At 48.7% G+C, this 17,126-nt stretch overlaps 1 protein-coding gene across 6 annotated transcripts in view; it reads right to left on the bottom strand.

Moving 5' to 3' along the window:
* The window catches only part of TET3 (tet methylcytosine dioxygenase 3), a 111,783-nt gene that overhangs the window by 79,874 nt on the left and 14,783 nt on the right, over positions 1-17,126 (bottom strand). For 4 of the 6 annotated variants that reach the window (XM_061155751.1, XM_061155748.1, XM_061155753.1 and 1 more), the window contains one exon: positions 14,354-14,410. In XM_061155751.1, coding sequence (XP_061011734.1) covers positions 14,354-14,410 — 57 coding nt within the window. Of the gene's footprint in view, positions 1-14,353; positions 14,411-14,723; positions 14,852-15,344; positions 15,739-17,126 lie in introns of those variants that run through there. The other 2 variants (XM_061155750.1, XM_061155752.1) reach the window with 2 other exon arrangements.

Raw genomic sequence — 17,126 nt, 5'->3', positions numbered from 1 at the left:
TTAGCAGAAAGAAGAGCCAGAGAAAGGGTTTCTATCTCCTCTGCCACCTGAGCATCGAAGCGGAGGGTGAGCACAGACCACAGGCTGAATGAGAACCATTCACTGCTGTAGTCAATGCAACTCCGTGACACTGAACCAGATGCATGCCAGCACAGAGCGGTTGGGAAGCGGCTCAGAGCCCACCTCTAATTGCTATTTCTTTTACACGCACCAGCCAAGTTGATTCCCTCCCCACTTTCTTTTTTCTGCTAAGAGGGAGAAACCTCAACTTCTGCTTAAAAGCAGCAGGGACTCTGTCTAGGTCTGTAGCACCCATGCCCCAGGGGTGGGGGCGTCCCTCATTCCCGGGCCCTGGTGGGTCCCGCCTTCCCAGGCAGCAGCCATCAGGGACCTGTGGTTATGGGAAGACTGGTAGGGGAGCAAACAGAGAGGCTTGCATTTGGACAGCTCCACCAAGAAAAGGTGACTTCCATTTCCCAATCATAAGTAAAAGCTTAAAATGAAAACCTGATAAGGAGGAGTAGCACACTGATAGGAATAAACCTCACCTAGAAATCCTGAGGGTAGACGGGGAGGAGGGTGTCATAGACTCTGGAGAAATAGAAGAAAGACACCACATCTGAGAAAGGAGACCAGCCACACAGATGCGGAGCCAGGATCACCAGTGAGTGGTCTTACAAGCTCTGTATTCAGCCTTGATGAAGCCTCACCCGCAGTGAGCAGTTACGTTTCTTCTATGCTGTCTTCAGGTATCTGGGAACCAGGAAGGCAGCTCCCCCTATTATTTAGTGCTAATGAGGGTTAATGAGCAGTGGGCTGTCAGTCCCAGGGTTAATTATGAGGTGTGGGTTCAAAGGGTCCCTCCCTGATATCAGCCTGTGGGAAAATGGCCCAGGAGCTTCTTTTTATGTGGGGACAGAACAGGTTACCCCATCTCTTGCTATCCACCTCACAGCTCCCAGGGCTGCTTTAGATTCTGCTCCTCACGTTGGCCTAGGTTGTCACACTTTGAGGAGGTGAAGCTCATTGTCTCTGTCATCAATTTGATTTCACAGCATTTACTAAAAGGATTTACTGCATGCCAGGCTCTGTGCCAGGTACTGGGGAACAAAATTGAGTGAGATGAGCACCTCATCACTAGCAACTCATACCAGGCACTAAAGCATCTCTGCACTGGTACAGGCAGCGCACACAGCGAGTGAGGAATCAAGGGATGTTTGGCCATCACGGAGCAGCTGACAAAAACCAGAGCATGTCTAATACACCTGTGGTAACAGGCTAGAAAGTGTGATGGCAACAACAGCAGCAGAAGCTACAGTGTCCAAAGAACACGCTTAATAAGAAATGTGTAAGACCTATCTAAGAAAACGTTAAAAAAACTTTCATGGACACACAAAAAGACTACAAAAAACAGATACACTTCCCAACTCCCTGGATGGGAAGGCTCAATATAAAGCTGTCCATTCTCCCCCAAATAATCTATAAATTTCATGCATTCCCAAATGAAAAACCCCAACATTTTCCACGGAACTTGACAAATTGTTTATAAGCTTATTTGGAAAGGGAAATTATTTGGCAAAAGAAAAGCCAAAGAAACATTTGGGGAAAAAAATGAATTTCTGTTTTTGTTTAAACCAAATCGTTGTATAAAAACTGCAATAATTAAAACAATGAAATATCGACACAGAATCAGAAGAGAGGCCCTAAAATGTCTGCCCATGAATATATGGGTATTTATAAAGTGCTTATGGTAGAATTACAAATCATGTGGAATACCATAAATATTTAATAAACAGATTGGAGATAACAGACTTCCTATTGGGAAAAATTCAATCTCTATCTTATACCATATACAAAAATAAATCGCAGCTTAAAGAGATCTAAATATGTAAAATAAAACTATACAAACTTGGATGCCAAAATACTGATGACTTCCGACTGTACAAAAATCAAATTCCATTTGACAGACACAATGAAAGAAAACTGAGAGGCCAAATTGTTTTTCAAAATATAAGAGGCTAATACTGATAATATATGAATAACTTTAAAGGATCAATAAAAAGACAATCTAGGGACTTCCCTGGTGGTCCAGTGGCTAGGACTCCAAGCTCCCAACAGGGAATTAGATCCCAGATGCCACAACTAAGACCCAGCACAGCCATGTTAATACATAAATTAAAATGAATGAGTTAATTTTTTAAAAAAGCAATCTAATTTAAAGTAAAAGCGGGTACTGTAAATAACAGGTAATTCACAGAATAAATACAAAATGGTTAACATTTAAAACATTCTAGGGAATTCCCTGGAAGTCAAATGGTTAGGTCTCAGTACTTTTCACTGTGGCGGCCTGGGTTCAAATCCCAGTCAGGGAACTAAGATCCCATAAGCCATACATTGCAGCCTAAATAAATAAAGCATTCTCAAGTTCACTAATAAAATAAACTAATATGATAGATCCTTCTTTCATTTACTAATTTGGCAAAAATTAAAAACTGATCATTTTTCATTCCATGTTAGTAGGAGAGTATATGTGATAGATATTATCAAATTACCTGTTGGAGGAAAGTCTACAAGCAATAAATACTGGAGAGGGTATGGAGAAAAGGGAACCCTCTTACACTGTTGGTGGGAATGCAAACTAGTACAGCCGCTATGGAAAACAGTGTGGAGATTTCTTAAAAAACTGGAAATAGAACTGCCATATGACCCAGCAATCCCACTTCTGGGCATACACACTGAGGAAACCAGATCTGAAAGAGACACGTGCACCCCAATGTTCATTGCAACACTGTTTATAATAGCCAGGACATGGAAGCAACCTAGATGCCCATCAGCAGATGAATGGATAAGGAAGCTGTGGTACATATACACCATGGAATATTACTCAGCCATTAAAAAGAATGCATTTGAACCAGTCCTAATGAGATGGATGAAGCTGGAGCCCCTTATACAGAGTGAAGTAAGCCAAAAAGATAAGGAACATTACAGCATACTAACACATATATATGGAATTTAGAAAGATGGTAACGATAACCCTATATGCAAAACAGAAAAAGAGACACAGAAATACAGAACAGACTTTTGAACTCTGTGGGAGAATGTGAGGGTGGGATATTTCCAAAGAACAGCATGTATATTATCTATGATGAAACAGATCACCAGCCCAGGTGGGATGCATGAGACAAGTGCTCTGGCCTGGTGCACTGGGAAGACCCAGAGGAATCGGGTGGAGAGGGAGGTGGGAGCGGGGATTGGGATGGGGAAGACGTGTAAATCCATGGCTGATTCATATCAATGTATGACAAAACCCACTGAAATGTTGTGAAGTGACTGGCCTCCAACCAATAAAAAAAATTTAAAAAAATAAAAAATAAAAATAAAAAAAATTGGCCAGGAAAAAAAAAAAAAATTACCTGTTGGAGGGTAATTTGGTGATGTCAGTTAAAACTTCATTTATATGATATTGTCCTATACAAATACTTGAACAAATAATCCCTAAATATATGTACAAATATGTAAACTACTAACATCATTTATAATTGCAAGAAATTGGAACTACAAATGTCCACCAAAAGGAAACAATTCATTACAATAAACCCATGAAATCAAAGACTCCATAGCCATTTAAAAGGTTAAGATAAGTGTACTAACATGGAAAGATGGCCTTAGCATATTATGAGCAAATAAAAAATGACCCCATATGTATATGTATAACTGATTCACTTTGCTGTACATCAGAAATTGACATCACATTTCAAATCAACTATACTCTAATAAAAATTTTAAAACAAAACATGTTTGTTATAAACATTATTTAAAACATTTGTTTTAAACATTTGATTTTAAAATCATTTTTCATTTAAAAAAGAAAACATTACCCCCAAAATAGGTATGGTACAAACACATTATTGCAGGAAAGGCAGTAAGTTCACATGCTCATTTTGGAGTCATGTACTCATTTTGAATTGCTAATAGAGATTATACTGGGATGGAAAAGATGTAAGGATTTTCAGTTTCTGATTTATATACTTTGACATTATTTTATTTCTTTAAATGGGCATGTATTATTTTATTTAAAGTTCAAAATTTTCTTCTCCATTTGGAAAAAAAGCAAAAAGTAGTAATATTGCCACTGGTTTCTAGGTTGAATTGAAGTTCATCCCTTCTCTGTCCCCTGCCCAAACTCTCCCCCTGGCCTTGACTGTTTTCTAGGGAGTCAAGATAAAGGGTGAGAAACTCTATGGACTAAGGTACTTCACTGTTTCCCGTTAGTGTAACCCCCAGGCCCAGTCCTCCTCTGCTGGCTTAAACAAGTTTAGGCTGGGTACAGAGGCCTCCCCGCATTACACCAGGCCCTGCTGGTCTCAGAGGGGAGAATCTACTGTCCCAGCGGGGACCATTGTTGTCAGCACCCTGAGTTCTAAGGGGGCACACAGAAATGGATTTTCAGTGGACCACTGCAGGAGATAGATGTCCACGCAGTTTCTCCTGGTGCTACGGACGCTTCACTTGTCTTCCACTGTCCTCTCTGCCTTAGGACATTATTCACAGCCTCAGGGGCACCAACTGGGCCACAGTTTCTGAAGGTGAATGAAAGAAGCAGGAGCAAGACTTGAAGCTGCAGCCTAAGCCAGCTCAGCTAGGCCATGAGCTCTGGGTCAAACATTTCTCTCTCACTCCTCTCAGCTTCTAACTTTATTTTCTCAGGTGCTGATGTGTGAGGTTTTTCTAAATACTACTAAAACTTCCATTTGGGTTTAGGATATGCTCTGGTCCTAGCAATTCAAACTGATACTGCTTATTAGGTTTAAAAACAAAGTTTCCCACAGATTCTGTCTAATAAGCTGATAAACTATTACTAGTTCCCTTCCCAGGGGTTTGGAGACAAGTAAGCAAGCACTGCATTGTCTGGTCTTGCCGTTTTTCCACATACAGGGATTCTTTGCTAGGCCCATGTCAGAAGCAAGGTAGTCAGGCTACATTGGGACTTGCTATTTTCACATGGGGTAAGCCATCAGCACCTCCCCAAGAATGCCAGCAGACATAAAAGAGCAAAACCTGGAGAATGAGGCCATAGTGCAACTTAGAGAAAAGGTCATATTTTTAAATGTGTTTGTGATCAAAGAAGAAAAACGCAAAAAAAGACAGAAAAAATAGTGTCCTAAAGATCCAACTGAGAATCTAGAAAAAGCACATACCAAATAAACCTAAGAAAAAGACAATAAAGACTAAAGTAGAGATTACCACTTTAGAAAACAGAAAACACAACTGACAAATCTACCTTCTTTTATATTACAGAAAACTGGCAAAGCCAAAAAGGAAAAGAGAAAAGGTGAATATACAACATTAGAAATTAAGAAAATGAAAAAAATCACAGCTACTGAGGAAACAGAAAAGCAATAACTATATATGCAGCTTAGGAATAAACCTGAAAAATAGATATCATGGAAAAGACAAAGTAAACGTACCAAGGGCCACAGAGGGAAAGAACTCTGAAAGCTGCAAAGACCCAGCCTTCAAAAAGGTACCAGGCTCAGGCAGTTTCATCAGATTTTTTTTCCAAAAAATGACTGTTTAAACTGTTTCAGAGCATAAATAAAGAATAAAGGTTTCACACTGCATTATATGAAGTTATAATTACTCTAATACCAATATTGGACAATGAAAACACAAAACGAAAATTATAGGTCGATCACATTCACAAATATAGACCCCAAACTCCCACATTAATAAATCAAAACAGGATGTTAAAAAAAATTCATTTCCAATTATGGTATATTCAAGGAATGCAAAGATAGTTCAGTATTAAGAACTGTATTAACATAATTCACTTTATCAGTAGGTGAAGGAGAAATATCTTTTATCTTCAAACCATGTTGAAAATATATCCCTGGGGCAGGGGGCAGACAGATATCCCTGACCTCGATTCCAGTTCCACCCCATTATGAAACATTGGCCCTTGGTCATACAACTGTTCCGAACTTCAGTTTTCTTATCTGAAAGGTGGAGCTACCACCTGCCTTGGAGCTGTCATGAAAACTCCCAGAGAGAGAGAGAGAGAGAGAGAACTATGAAAACTTCGCCCCATGACACACATACACAGTAACTGCTCAACAGGTTAAACTGCAGTTAGTTATCATGTAGGGGAAAGTAGGTTATAATGCAGCATGACTCTTTTTGTGAACAACACAGAACAAGCGTCTAGTGTGCATACAGTCAAGGGTAGAGGGATACTCCAGTTAAAAGTGATTAACCAGGTTGTGAATTATGGACAAATTCCTTCCCTTCTATGTATTTTTTTATTTTTATTTTTAATTTCTTCCCTTCTATTTATTTCTATTTTCTAATGCTTCCAAAGAACATGTAGCATCTGTAAAATAAAAAAAGGGAATAAAAGCCCTAAAACATTACAGACTATTGGATTTAGCCAAGATTGAGGACTGGCAAGCCTAAAGGCCAAGGTAGAAAAGGAAGTAAAAGGGAGACAGAGCAAAGAGGAACAGCAGGGAGGAGCTTGCAGGACTCGGCTGCTCTGCGCCCTATCACCACAAAACCCGCTCCATTTCAGGAACACCCACACAGGCGTGTAAGGGTGCTCCTGGTGGAGGACAAGCTGAAGCCTGTCCAAAGCCAGTACACACTCTTGTACTAAGCACAGCCTCACCGGCTCTGCCCAAAACACCACAGAAATACTGAACAACGGCAGTGAGGTGAGGGTGCTCATTTCCCGGTTCAGGTGCTGGCCACGCAGCTGTACTTACTTTGTAAAAACTCACCAGCTGTACACAGTATGTGCTTTTGTGTATGCTATACTTCAATAAAAAGTTTTTTCAAATTTAAAGCTGAGAGGAGAACACTTAGTTTCTGTCACCAGCTACAGAACTACCTTCTTAAGTTCTGGCTTTAATATGAACTTATGGGTCAGTTTCATGGAAAGGAACATTCCACCCAGTGTTTTGCCTGACATGTCTCACTGTCTTAATAGAGTCTGGAAACAGTCTCACTAAAATTATCAATAGATGAGAAAAAAAAAAAAAAATTCCAGGGCAACCCAAGGATATAGGAGACACAGGGAAAGCCAAATCAAATGAGGGCTGCAGCTCTCAAGCCTGAGCGCACATTTAAGTCACCTGGAGAGCTCTGAAAAGGGCTGGTGCCTGGGCTCCACCCCAGACCAATTACTTCAGATTCTCAGGGGCTGAGGCCTAGACACCAATAATTTCTTTTTTAAATGCTCCACAGAGATTCTAGTTTGCAATAAACTAGCTGGACCAGAGGGCCCAGCCACTGAGGCAAGTTGAAGCCTGGCCCCTGCCCATCCTGGTGGAGGCTGTGGGAGGGGGAGTGAGTATATAGGGCTGAAGTGCCCTGATCCACCCAGGTCTTTTTCCATATCCAGCTTCCCTAGACCTCAGCAGAGCTCCAGTGAGGAGGGATGCCCCCAACATGAAGGAAGCAGCCTCTGGAAAGCAAGAGGGAGGGGCTTCCCAGGGATTGGACACAGAATCCTGGGCTCTGGCTCCCAGCTGGGTGTTCAGACTGTTTCGGACCACTTGTCAATACAGTCCCAAGACATACACCACTCCAACCACACAACCCCAGAACTAAGCCCTAACTACTAACCAGGGTCCAAATGACACCACTGGGAACCCACAGCTGTAAAACAGGAAACCAAGGAGAAATAACAGTGAGGAAAAGGGCCACAGGGCAGAGGTCAGTGCCCAGCTCAGACATCAGCAGCAGGACTCAGCATCAGCTCAGTCCCTGGCTCAGGGACAAGCGGTAGGGGCAGGAGAAGAGGATGCGATGAGACACACCTGCTAAGAGGCTCAAACACTCACCTCCAGGGCCCCCACTCCCACCCAGCCTGCATCCGCTCCACCTAATTACGTGACAGGAACCTACAGGTGTGACTCCAACAGATGGTTCTCTTGGCCTGGCAGTCCCAGAGCATTTTTACAAGCTCCTAGATAATTTCAACACAAGGAGGCCTTTGCCCATATTCTGAAAAGCGGTGTTCTCGGAGGCCCTCTGTTAGTCTACAGGGCTAAGCTTAAAGGGCGAGGGCTGAGAGTGAGGATGGGCTGAGACCATGAAGAGCATGTTAGGATGGAGAGAACAGAGGGAGAGGAGAAAGGCATCTGCAGTGCCAGGAAGCAGGGTGGGGATATCTCAGGCATGGCCTCCAGCACTCCACTGAAAATCCATTTCTGTATTCCCCCACCGGAGTTCGCGTGCACGGCAACAACGATCCCAACTGGAAGGCACAGTCTCCCCTCTCTGGGTCCAGCAGGGCCTGGACAGTCAGGCAGCATCCTCTTCACCCAGCCTGAACTTGTTCAAGCCAACACAGAAACAAGTTAACCCAGGGGTCACGCTCCAGGGGGAAGGTGCAGCAAAGGGAGTCTGTCTGGGGATTCAGATGAGGCTATCAGCCTGAATCCCTTTCAGGGTTTCTGCCTGTCCGGAGTTACTAGCCTCCCGGGTTCGTCCGCCTTCTGTTGAGTGGCCAGCAGTAATCAGAGGTAGAACCTTCCCCCTAATGCATGGTAAGGTAGACTGGCGGGAAACAGCTCCTACTGAAAACTCCATCTGTTTAGCAGGGCTGGGAACCAAGACCCGCAAGCTAAAAGAGCAGACTCCCGGGGAGGATGGTACTGGGAGCGGTGTGCATGTTGCAGAGGCAAAGCAGGAAAACTCAGTCAAGTGGGCAGGGAGCTTAGGAGCTCACTGTCAGGGACAAGCTGAAAACCCTTTCAGTGTCTTTATTTCCCTTGCAAAGTCCATGAGGTTCAGATTACACATGGAAAATTCTTGGAGGTGGGATTGAGAAATCCCATTACTTAAGCACCAAGGGCACAAGAGTTCCAGGTCATAGAGGTAACCAGGATTTGCTAAGGCCCTAATCTCACTGTTCTTGGAATGTCTGCCTCCTAAGGAATATTCCTGTGGCATGACAATATTACACCTTACACCCTCCCCTCACCCTCCTCTAGGAAGAGGTAGCTGGCATAAAAGGCCATTAATATTTTAACTTTTTTCTGTAATCTTCAGCATCTTAAATGAAAAGGTCAAAGATCTTAAGCAGAAGAAAAAGAAAAAACACTTTGCAGAGTGTGGGGGGCTAAGGGGGTGACATAAAGTAGGAGGGAGCTTCCTGAACTCAAACTATCAGAAATATTAGGAGACTCATCCTTAGAGAAATCAGGGCAGAGGTTGTGACCAGCCCTCAAAGGAAAGGGTCTGAACCTCTATGTTATCAAGAGCTACCAAATGGAAGAAGCTCAGAAGTCAAGGTACCCTGACAGGGCAATAGAGCCTTAGTGTCTGGTAGGGCCCAAGTCTATTCTGGCAACTACAGGGGCCCGGCCTCAACCTTAACTGTACCTGCCCATGTGTGTGCACACGCGCACACACACACACACTCACACAGAGTCCCGCCAATCCACCATCAGAACTCAGACTTGCAGAGATGAAAGGACAGACGGGAGGCATCCTTATCTACAGAGGCTATGACGCAAGTAAAGTCTTTTGAGGTACTCCAAGAGAATTCTGGGGTAGTAAGATCTCTACTCTTCCAAGTAGTGGCTCTGTCCCCAGGATGGAGTGTACAGAAGAGAGCGGTCAGAACAAAGACCCTCTGCTCTTCCAGAAGCAAAGTCCTAAAGTAATGCTGTTCAGGGAATGACCCACAAACGCTATCACCAGTTCATCACAACATAAACACAGGAACCAAGAGGAAGCCTTTAGAAACTAGCACAGTGAGGTGAACTTCCTGCTCCATCGGAGTGCACTTGCCGGACCACCTCGTTCAGTGGCTCACAGATGGGTCTGGATGGTGCTGAACCCCTGAAGGGAGCTGTGGACGGCGAGAGCTGCCAACTCTACAAACAGCAGGAGCCGTTTTGGTCTGCGATGTTTTGGAAATTAGGAAAACTGGCCCTCAAACCTATTAGTTTGAGAACAACCCCTTCATTTTACAGACAAGACTGAAGTCCGGGGACTGCCAAATGGCTAATGACAGAACCCAAGAACAGGAGAGGTGGGACTAGACAGGAAAAGTAACTGGAGACTGCCCTTCTCACCCTCCGCTTCCAGGTCAGCAATCTCACAGGAGCTCCTAAAGCAGTAAGGGCTGCTTACTGCTTCAAACGGGTAGAAGACAATTTTGGGTTCAAGGTAAATGGCCCCAGCACAGTACCTCCTTCCAGCTTTTCTTGAATCTCAAACCCAATGCAGCTAAAGCCAACATCTTCCTTTCAGAATTAAGTTATCGTCCCAGCTGGTCCATTTCTTGACCCCACCACCCTAATCTGTAATCACCAGATCCCAGAAACGCCAACTTGTTGAAATCACAGTTGGTATGCTGATTGTTCCTTCAAAGTCCCCTGAGGTCCACTGAGTCTGTGATAAAAGTAGATGTAAAGAGCTAGGGCTGGTGGGGGGCAAGAGGCTTCCTCTGTCATGTGCAAGTTCACAACCCCAAACACAAAGATCAAAAGCATTCACTGTACTAGGAAAAAAAAAAAAACAAAACACTGCCAGAATGGGTTTTCCCATTCAGTGTTACAGTTTTGGGCAATTTAGTCAACGTGTCCTGCTTCCAGCGATATTGTGAATATCGCATCATAATGATTTCTCTTATTTTTCAGGACCTAACGTTATCCATAGAACATGATAAACAGTAAATGCAAAAAGAGGGAGAAAGAAACAGAGGTAAGGTGAATGGGGACAGGGTCACAGCCCTGGATAGCAGGATAATCTGTAGATTTTAATTGTCTCAGCCACCCCTATCTCTATTTGCCCAAAGCCTTCCTCAACTACTCTGTAAGGAAGCTGTCTCCTCCTTAGAAGCTACAGACAGCCCTGTAACAAGGGGAGTCCTCAGCTGACTGCCAGATGCCCAAGGATGAGAAAAAATGAAGCCAAAAACCCAGGAGGTCAGGGTGGGAAAGACAAGAGGCCCCAAAACTAAGCCAAAACAAGGCCCCTCCCTGTACGGCCTGCCCCCACCCCCAGCCAGCCAAACCATTTGCTGCAGCCTCAGGGGCATGGGAGGGGCTTGGCAACACCACAATAACCATTTCTAGCAGAACTGTCCGTCTGCAGCTGAAGGGAGCCCAGCACCTAGGCCCCTCCTCAGCCAGCCCAGCCAGGGGCCTTACAGGCAGCTCCAGGGGCAGGAAGCCCTCCTTTGGACTCACTCACCCATCTGTGCTGCAAAGTCTCCCCCCTCTCCCACAACATTCAAAAATGGCTGGGGTCACCCAGGAGGTGGAGCCGAGCTCTGGGACTCTAATACTGTACTTCCTATGCACGGGGAAGCCCTCTCTTTCCATCCTCAAGCTCAACTCTGAAATCCCCTTGGTTGGTTCCTTTCCTAGCCTAGCTTGAAATGCCCACCTGCTTCCACATCTGCCCAACTTCACTACCTCTTGTAAACAATACCTCAGAGATAAAAGGGTTCCCGCTGGACCCTCACAAAGGGCTGGAGAGTGGGAAGAGCAGGCAAGAAAGAACTAGGAGGAGTTCCCCACGGTGTGTGGAAAGTTGAGGATCACAGATCCTTGACAAAAGGAGCAGTGGTCCAAAGGAGAGACAGAAGGCAGAGATCCTGGGCACAGTCCCAAAATAGTTTCCACACATCCTCAGCCAATCGAGGGCTCCCATGGGGCAGAGCGTGGGAGCAGCGTGGGAAGTCCAAGAGCCTGGTGCTCTCGGCTCTGGGCACTCACTCTTGTCCAGGCTGCCAAGAGGCAAGAGGTGACAACAGCTTGTGCTACGGCATGTTCCTTGGGATATCATAGGTAGACATGTAACACGCCAGACAGTAAACGGACCAGCTGCATTCATCAAGCTCAACTTTATGCCTGTGCTGGACATGACACACACCCTGTATCATGGATATTCTTGAAACCCTGACAGGACTCAGCACCTGCTAGGTGTGCACATTCCCACCGGCTGCTGGATATTCTTCACCCAGGGAGCTTACCCGTCCTGGGCCCCTCCCATGGGAACCCCCAAACTGGGAGACCCCCTTTGTCCGTGTCCCAGAGTCTCTGACTGCTCTGAATGAGCTCACACACCACACACATCTTCCTAAGTCACAGCCTTCTGACAGAAGAGGACCTCACAAAACCGCTCTCCGAGGGTATGTGGAACACCACACTAAGCTATGTGAGAGAACTACGTGGGGCGGGGGGAGGCGGCACCAGGAACAGAGGGCGCAGATCCGAGTGCTTGCTGGCAGTGCCCAAGCTGGGCCAAGAGGAAGCTAGGACTTTCCGACAGACAACTCAACAATAAAAACAAGTACAGACACCTCAGGGCTTTAAAAACACCACCCGTTCAGGCCCCAGGCTGAGAAGGGGGGAGGAGGAAGACGTGGGTGAAGAGCATTCTCTACTCTCCCAGGCAGCCCTGCTCCATGCCCACAACACTAAGGACGGAGATGTCAGGTGGGGAGATCCCAGCAGGATGGCAGGGCCGGCACGATGCAGGCAGAGAGGAATGGAGAACACACTTGGAAAAAGCTGGAGAAGCCACCGCTAGGCAGGAGGGGGTGCTTTCCGGAGTAAACAGACCTGCCGGCAGTCCCTCCTCTCAGCAGAAAGGGAAGCTCTGGCAGAGGAGGCCAAAGACACAGAGGAGGGAGGGAGCTGCCCGCTCCTCGGGCCCATCTGTCCTCACCCCCTTGTCCTGCTTTCCCTAGAGTGGGGGGCACAGCAGGTGCACCATCCCTGTGCCCACAGCCCTCAACAGCACACAGGGGGCAGCTAGGGGCATAAGTGGGGGTGGAACCTGGGGGCTCTGCTCTGGAGAAAGGGCATGCAGTGAGCTCACAGCTCTCTCCTCCCCACCCACAACAAAGCCAGTGTCAGCCACCTCTGCTGGCCTCAAGGGCCTGCCACAGTCTAGTCCCCGGCAGTCACCTGCAGCCTCACCAAGGCTCGCCCAACCTTCCAGGGAGCCAATGCCACCTGGCTCTTCTCCTTCCCCCAGAAAGAAATTTCTTGCCCTCCCTCAGGCACATCCTTGCTGTAAGTTCCTCTGGGAGGAGGCCAGGGAACCACCCTGACTCCTCATCCACCCCACAGCCTCACCCAGGAGCCCCCAATCCCGCTGGGAAAGCAGAGGCCCCCCCTGCCAGCGTCCCGCCCAGGCAATGAGGGTGGCACTTTCAGCACCTCCGGGGAGCTTCCCACAGTTTTCCCAGGAAGTCAGAGGAGGATTTCCCAGGAGGAAAATCTAAGAGCATCTGGGGACATGAGCAGCTTGCCCACCTGCTACCCAAGCAACCAGATTCCCCCAGCTCCTCACAGGCTCCAGGGGCTGAAGGGGAAGACAGAGCTGAGGCAGGGGCAGGAAAGGGTTCGCTCTCCTAGAAGTCCCATCCAGTCCTGCCTCCCACCTGTCCCTACACTCTTTCCCCAGCCTCTCTCTGCTCTTGACCTGAGAGGCAGCCACCCTGAGCTGCCTCTTGCTCTGTTTTCTTCACTCTGGGCCAGCAGAAGATACTGCTGAGTAATCCCAAACTCACAGCAGATCCCCAGCCCTGAAAACAGGGCAAAGCCCAAGGAAACCTACTGATCCCGGCCTTTGCCAACCAGGGAAGAACATCTGTGTTTCTTCATAATGGCTTATATTCCACAGACTCTGCCCTGCCCCAAATACCCCAGCCCTGGCCTGGAGAACAACCACATGGAGAAGCTCAGTGTCCCCTTCTCCACTTCCCACGCACCTGGTAACATTCCCTTCCGAGTCCCCCAGACACCCATCTGCACAGAGTAACAGCAGCCCACCGCCTGCAGGATTCCCAGTCATGATGTTGCATCAGCCCCCACCCTACCCAAAATATCCTCACCCCCACCACCTCCTCTCCTCTCCAGCCATCTCCATGGTGACAGCAGCATGACTAATGACACCCTATCAGCTTCAGACTCAGGAGCGCAACTCCCCCCCCCCTCCGCAGCACCCCCCCCGGGGGGGGGGGGGGATTTCTGCAGATTGGATGCAAACCAACAGTGCCAGGGACATTCTCGAGAGATTTCCAGAGGCAAGGGTGGGGAGTGGGTTGTGTGTCTTAAAAAAAAAAAAAAAAAAACAGTTCAACCAACCCAATCCCAACTGCACCCAAACCATCCAGCTGAGAAAGCAAAAAGAATCCAAACAAAACCCACACAGGCCTGAGAATTCATTGGCCGCCTACACCCCCGCCGCCCCTCCCCCTCAGCTGCTGCTACACACACAGTGGGAGATTAAGGGATCACCAGAGGGGACCCTTTATTTTTATCCAATCCAGTCAAACACTTCACCTCTACCACACACACACACACACACACACACAAGGTACCTTGACAGCAGCCCCTTGTCCCCACGGCCCGGCTCCTTCACCAGCCTTTATTTCCACCTGCAAAAGAAGACGGAGAGACTGATAAGCCAGGCCACCACCAGGAAAGCAGCAAAGTCCTTCTGCAGCACTCCCAGCACGCTGCAGGGGAAGGGGGAGAGGGGAAGGCAGGGGGGCCTCGGAAAGAAAGGATAGCAGGGACCATCTTCCTGCCTCCAGCTGCCACCCAGACGCGCGGTGGATGGACTCATTCGCCTTCAAGAGTGTTTTTGTTTTCATTTCTCCCCTACCCACCCTCCCAAGATCCAGGAGGGCTCGGCCCCTCCTCCTGCGTCCGGCCTGGCCTCGTCCCTCCCCGCCCTGCCCGCTCTACCTCGGCCGGCCTCCTCTGGTGCATCGGCCGGCGGGCCTCCCATTATCCCCGCCGGAGCGCACGGAGGGAGGCACTGCAGAGGCGGCGGCGGCCAGCTGCCGGCTTGGCTCCCCTCCCCGCCGCCGGCGAGGCTGGTGTGGAGGGGGCGGCGCGCTCGCCAGCCAATCCCCGCGGCCGGCCGGGCGGGGGGCAGGGCCGCCGGGGGCTGGACCTGCCCGGCTGGGAGGCGGGGGCACCGCCAAGGGTGCCGCGGAGCCGGGCTGGCGGTGGCCCAGGCCAGCCGCCGCTCCCCGGCAGGCTGGGGATCCCGGGGCACCCCCGCCTCCTTCCGACTCGGGGGACCCGAAGGTAATACCCAGAGGCATCCTCTGCATCTCCAGGGTCAAAGACTGACTGCGCTCAGGGTCGAGCGGACGCTGGCGGGATTCCCCTTCAGGCCGCTCTCTGGCCCTAGGACACCAGCAAACTGCCTCATCCTAGCAGCAGCTAGGACAGTGCCAGGCACTATGATAAAAGCAATAGCCCCTGCAATCCTCCAAGGAAAAGAAAAGCCTTGGAGTATGAACCTTTTACCCCGTTTTGCACATGAGGAAATAAGGCCAGATAAGTGAAGTAACTTACCCAAGGTGACACAGCTAGAAAACAGCAGCTCTGGGACTCCAAGCCAGGTTGTCCCGCACTAAAGACCAGACTCTTAACCATTATGCAGTCGTCTCCTCCCCACTTCGCATCAACAGATTTCCTCTTGAAGCCAACACTGCCTGTGGCTCAAAGCCTCACCAAGTCAGACTTGCCCTCCTTTGCTCACAAACACCCACACCTCACCCTACCATGGCTCATCCCTGCGGCTTGAACACAGGCCACCCCCTCCAGACAGCACTGTCTCCACCACCAATGGCAATGTTCCCTCCTCGTTCAGAAAGGCCACAGGGGGTGGCACACCCAGACTTCAGGGGATGCTCCCCATCCCCTGCAAAGGCGGAGGAGAGGAGGCAGCCCAGACTCTGAGCCTTTGAAGGCTGCAACACCCAGGAGACTGAAGGAGAACAGAATGGGGAGAGGAAAGCCCTGCAGTTCCTAGGCAACCCAAGAGACATCCTGCTTCACCCCAAGCCCTCCCTGTAGCCAACACCCCAGAGTTTCCGCCTTCTAGGAGGGGACCCGTCATATGGACTCTGGTACTCATGCATCTGGGTCAGTTCCTGGCTCCGCTATCCAGCAGCAGGAGCTTGGTGGTGGTACCTTATCTCTCTTAGCCTATTTGTAGTTCTATTTTATAGATGAGTATTGCTCATGAGCAATAGCAGCTACCTCATACACAGTTATGAGGAGTCTGAAAAGAAGCCTCACAGTGCCTGCCACACTGAAGGTGCTCCTAACTACCACGCTTCGTTTCTGAGAGAGTGCGTGGTGTGCTACTTCTGTCTCACAGGTGTGGCTTGCAGGACTAGTTAGGAGGTGTGAGAGCGTCCGGTGTTGTGCTCTGCTACCAACTCCACCACATCGGCCCAATTGTGCCCGTCCCTGAAGCTCCAAGGGGGCACTCAGAATGTCTTAGGAGAGACAGCAAAGCTGGCCTCTGGTGAGGAGACTCCAGGAAGCACCAGGGACCACACCTGCCTCACCTCTGGGGACAAAGGGCAGCCCTACTGGGCTCCTCCCTAGGGCAGGGAGGAAGGCAGGTGACAAAGCAGGCCAAGGGGCACCGTCCTCAGCCGTGTGCTTCGGCACCCCTTAGCTCCGACGTTGGCCCGGCCAAGCGAGTTCCCCTCCTTTATCCCAGTCCCCAAAACCCCTGCCCCACCCACCCACCGCAAACACAGCCTGCTGCTGGATAAGAGCAACCAACACTGCTTGGATGGTAACGATCAATACTGTTGCTGCTACGGCTGCCACAGTTTATCAAGCCCCTGCGACGTGCCAGGCCCTGTGCCAGCACGCTGTGGGAGCAGCTCGTTTGACTTACTCCACACACCACCTTATGGGGAAACGGGCTTAGAGATGTTAAGTTACTTGCCCGTCAACACACAGCTGGTGAGTGGTTAGCTAGAATTCCAAGTCAGGCATTTCTCATTCCAGTTCTTTAAGCCCTCTCTCCCAGCCTACCTCAGAGACATGCAAAGACGGATGGGGTCACTTGAACCACACTACTTCCCTTTAAGCTATGGGTCTGAGAATAGTAATATTTTCACGCCTCAGAGACTTGGCAATGCTGCTCCTTGCCTAGGTTCCCCTGCCTCTCCCCCACCTGGCAAGCTAATACGGTACAAGGCTTAATCCAAACGTCACCTCCCACTGCTGCCTTCCCAGCTCGTCTAGCCCCCATGAGCTTCACCCCACTCCTCCCGGGGCCTCTTCTAGAGCAGTCACACCAAGTACAGTTATTTATTTACACGGCCGTCT

This window comes from Dama dama, chromosome 11, assembly GCF_033118175.1.
Source record: "Dama dama isolate Ldn47 chromosome 11, ASM3311817v1, whole genome shotgun sequence".
NCBI classification, from domain to species: Eukaryota; Metazoa; Chordata; class Mammalia; order Artiodactyla; family Cervidae; genus Dama; species Dama dama.
Note: the sequence above shows the minus strand (reverse complement) of the source record. Positions and strands in the feature narration are given on the sequence as shown.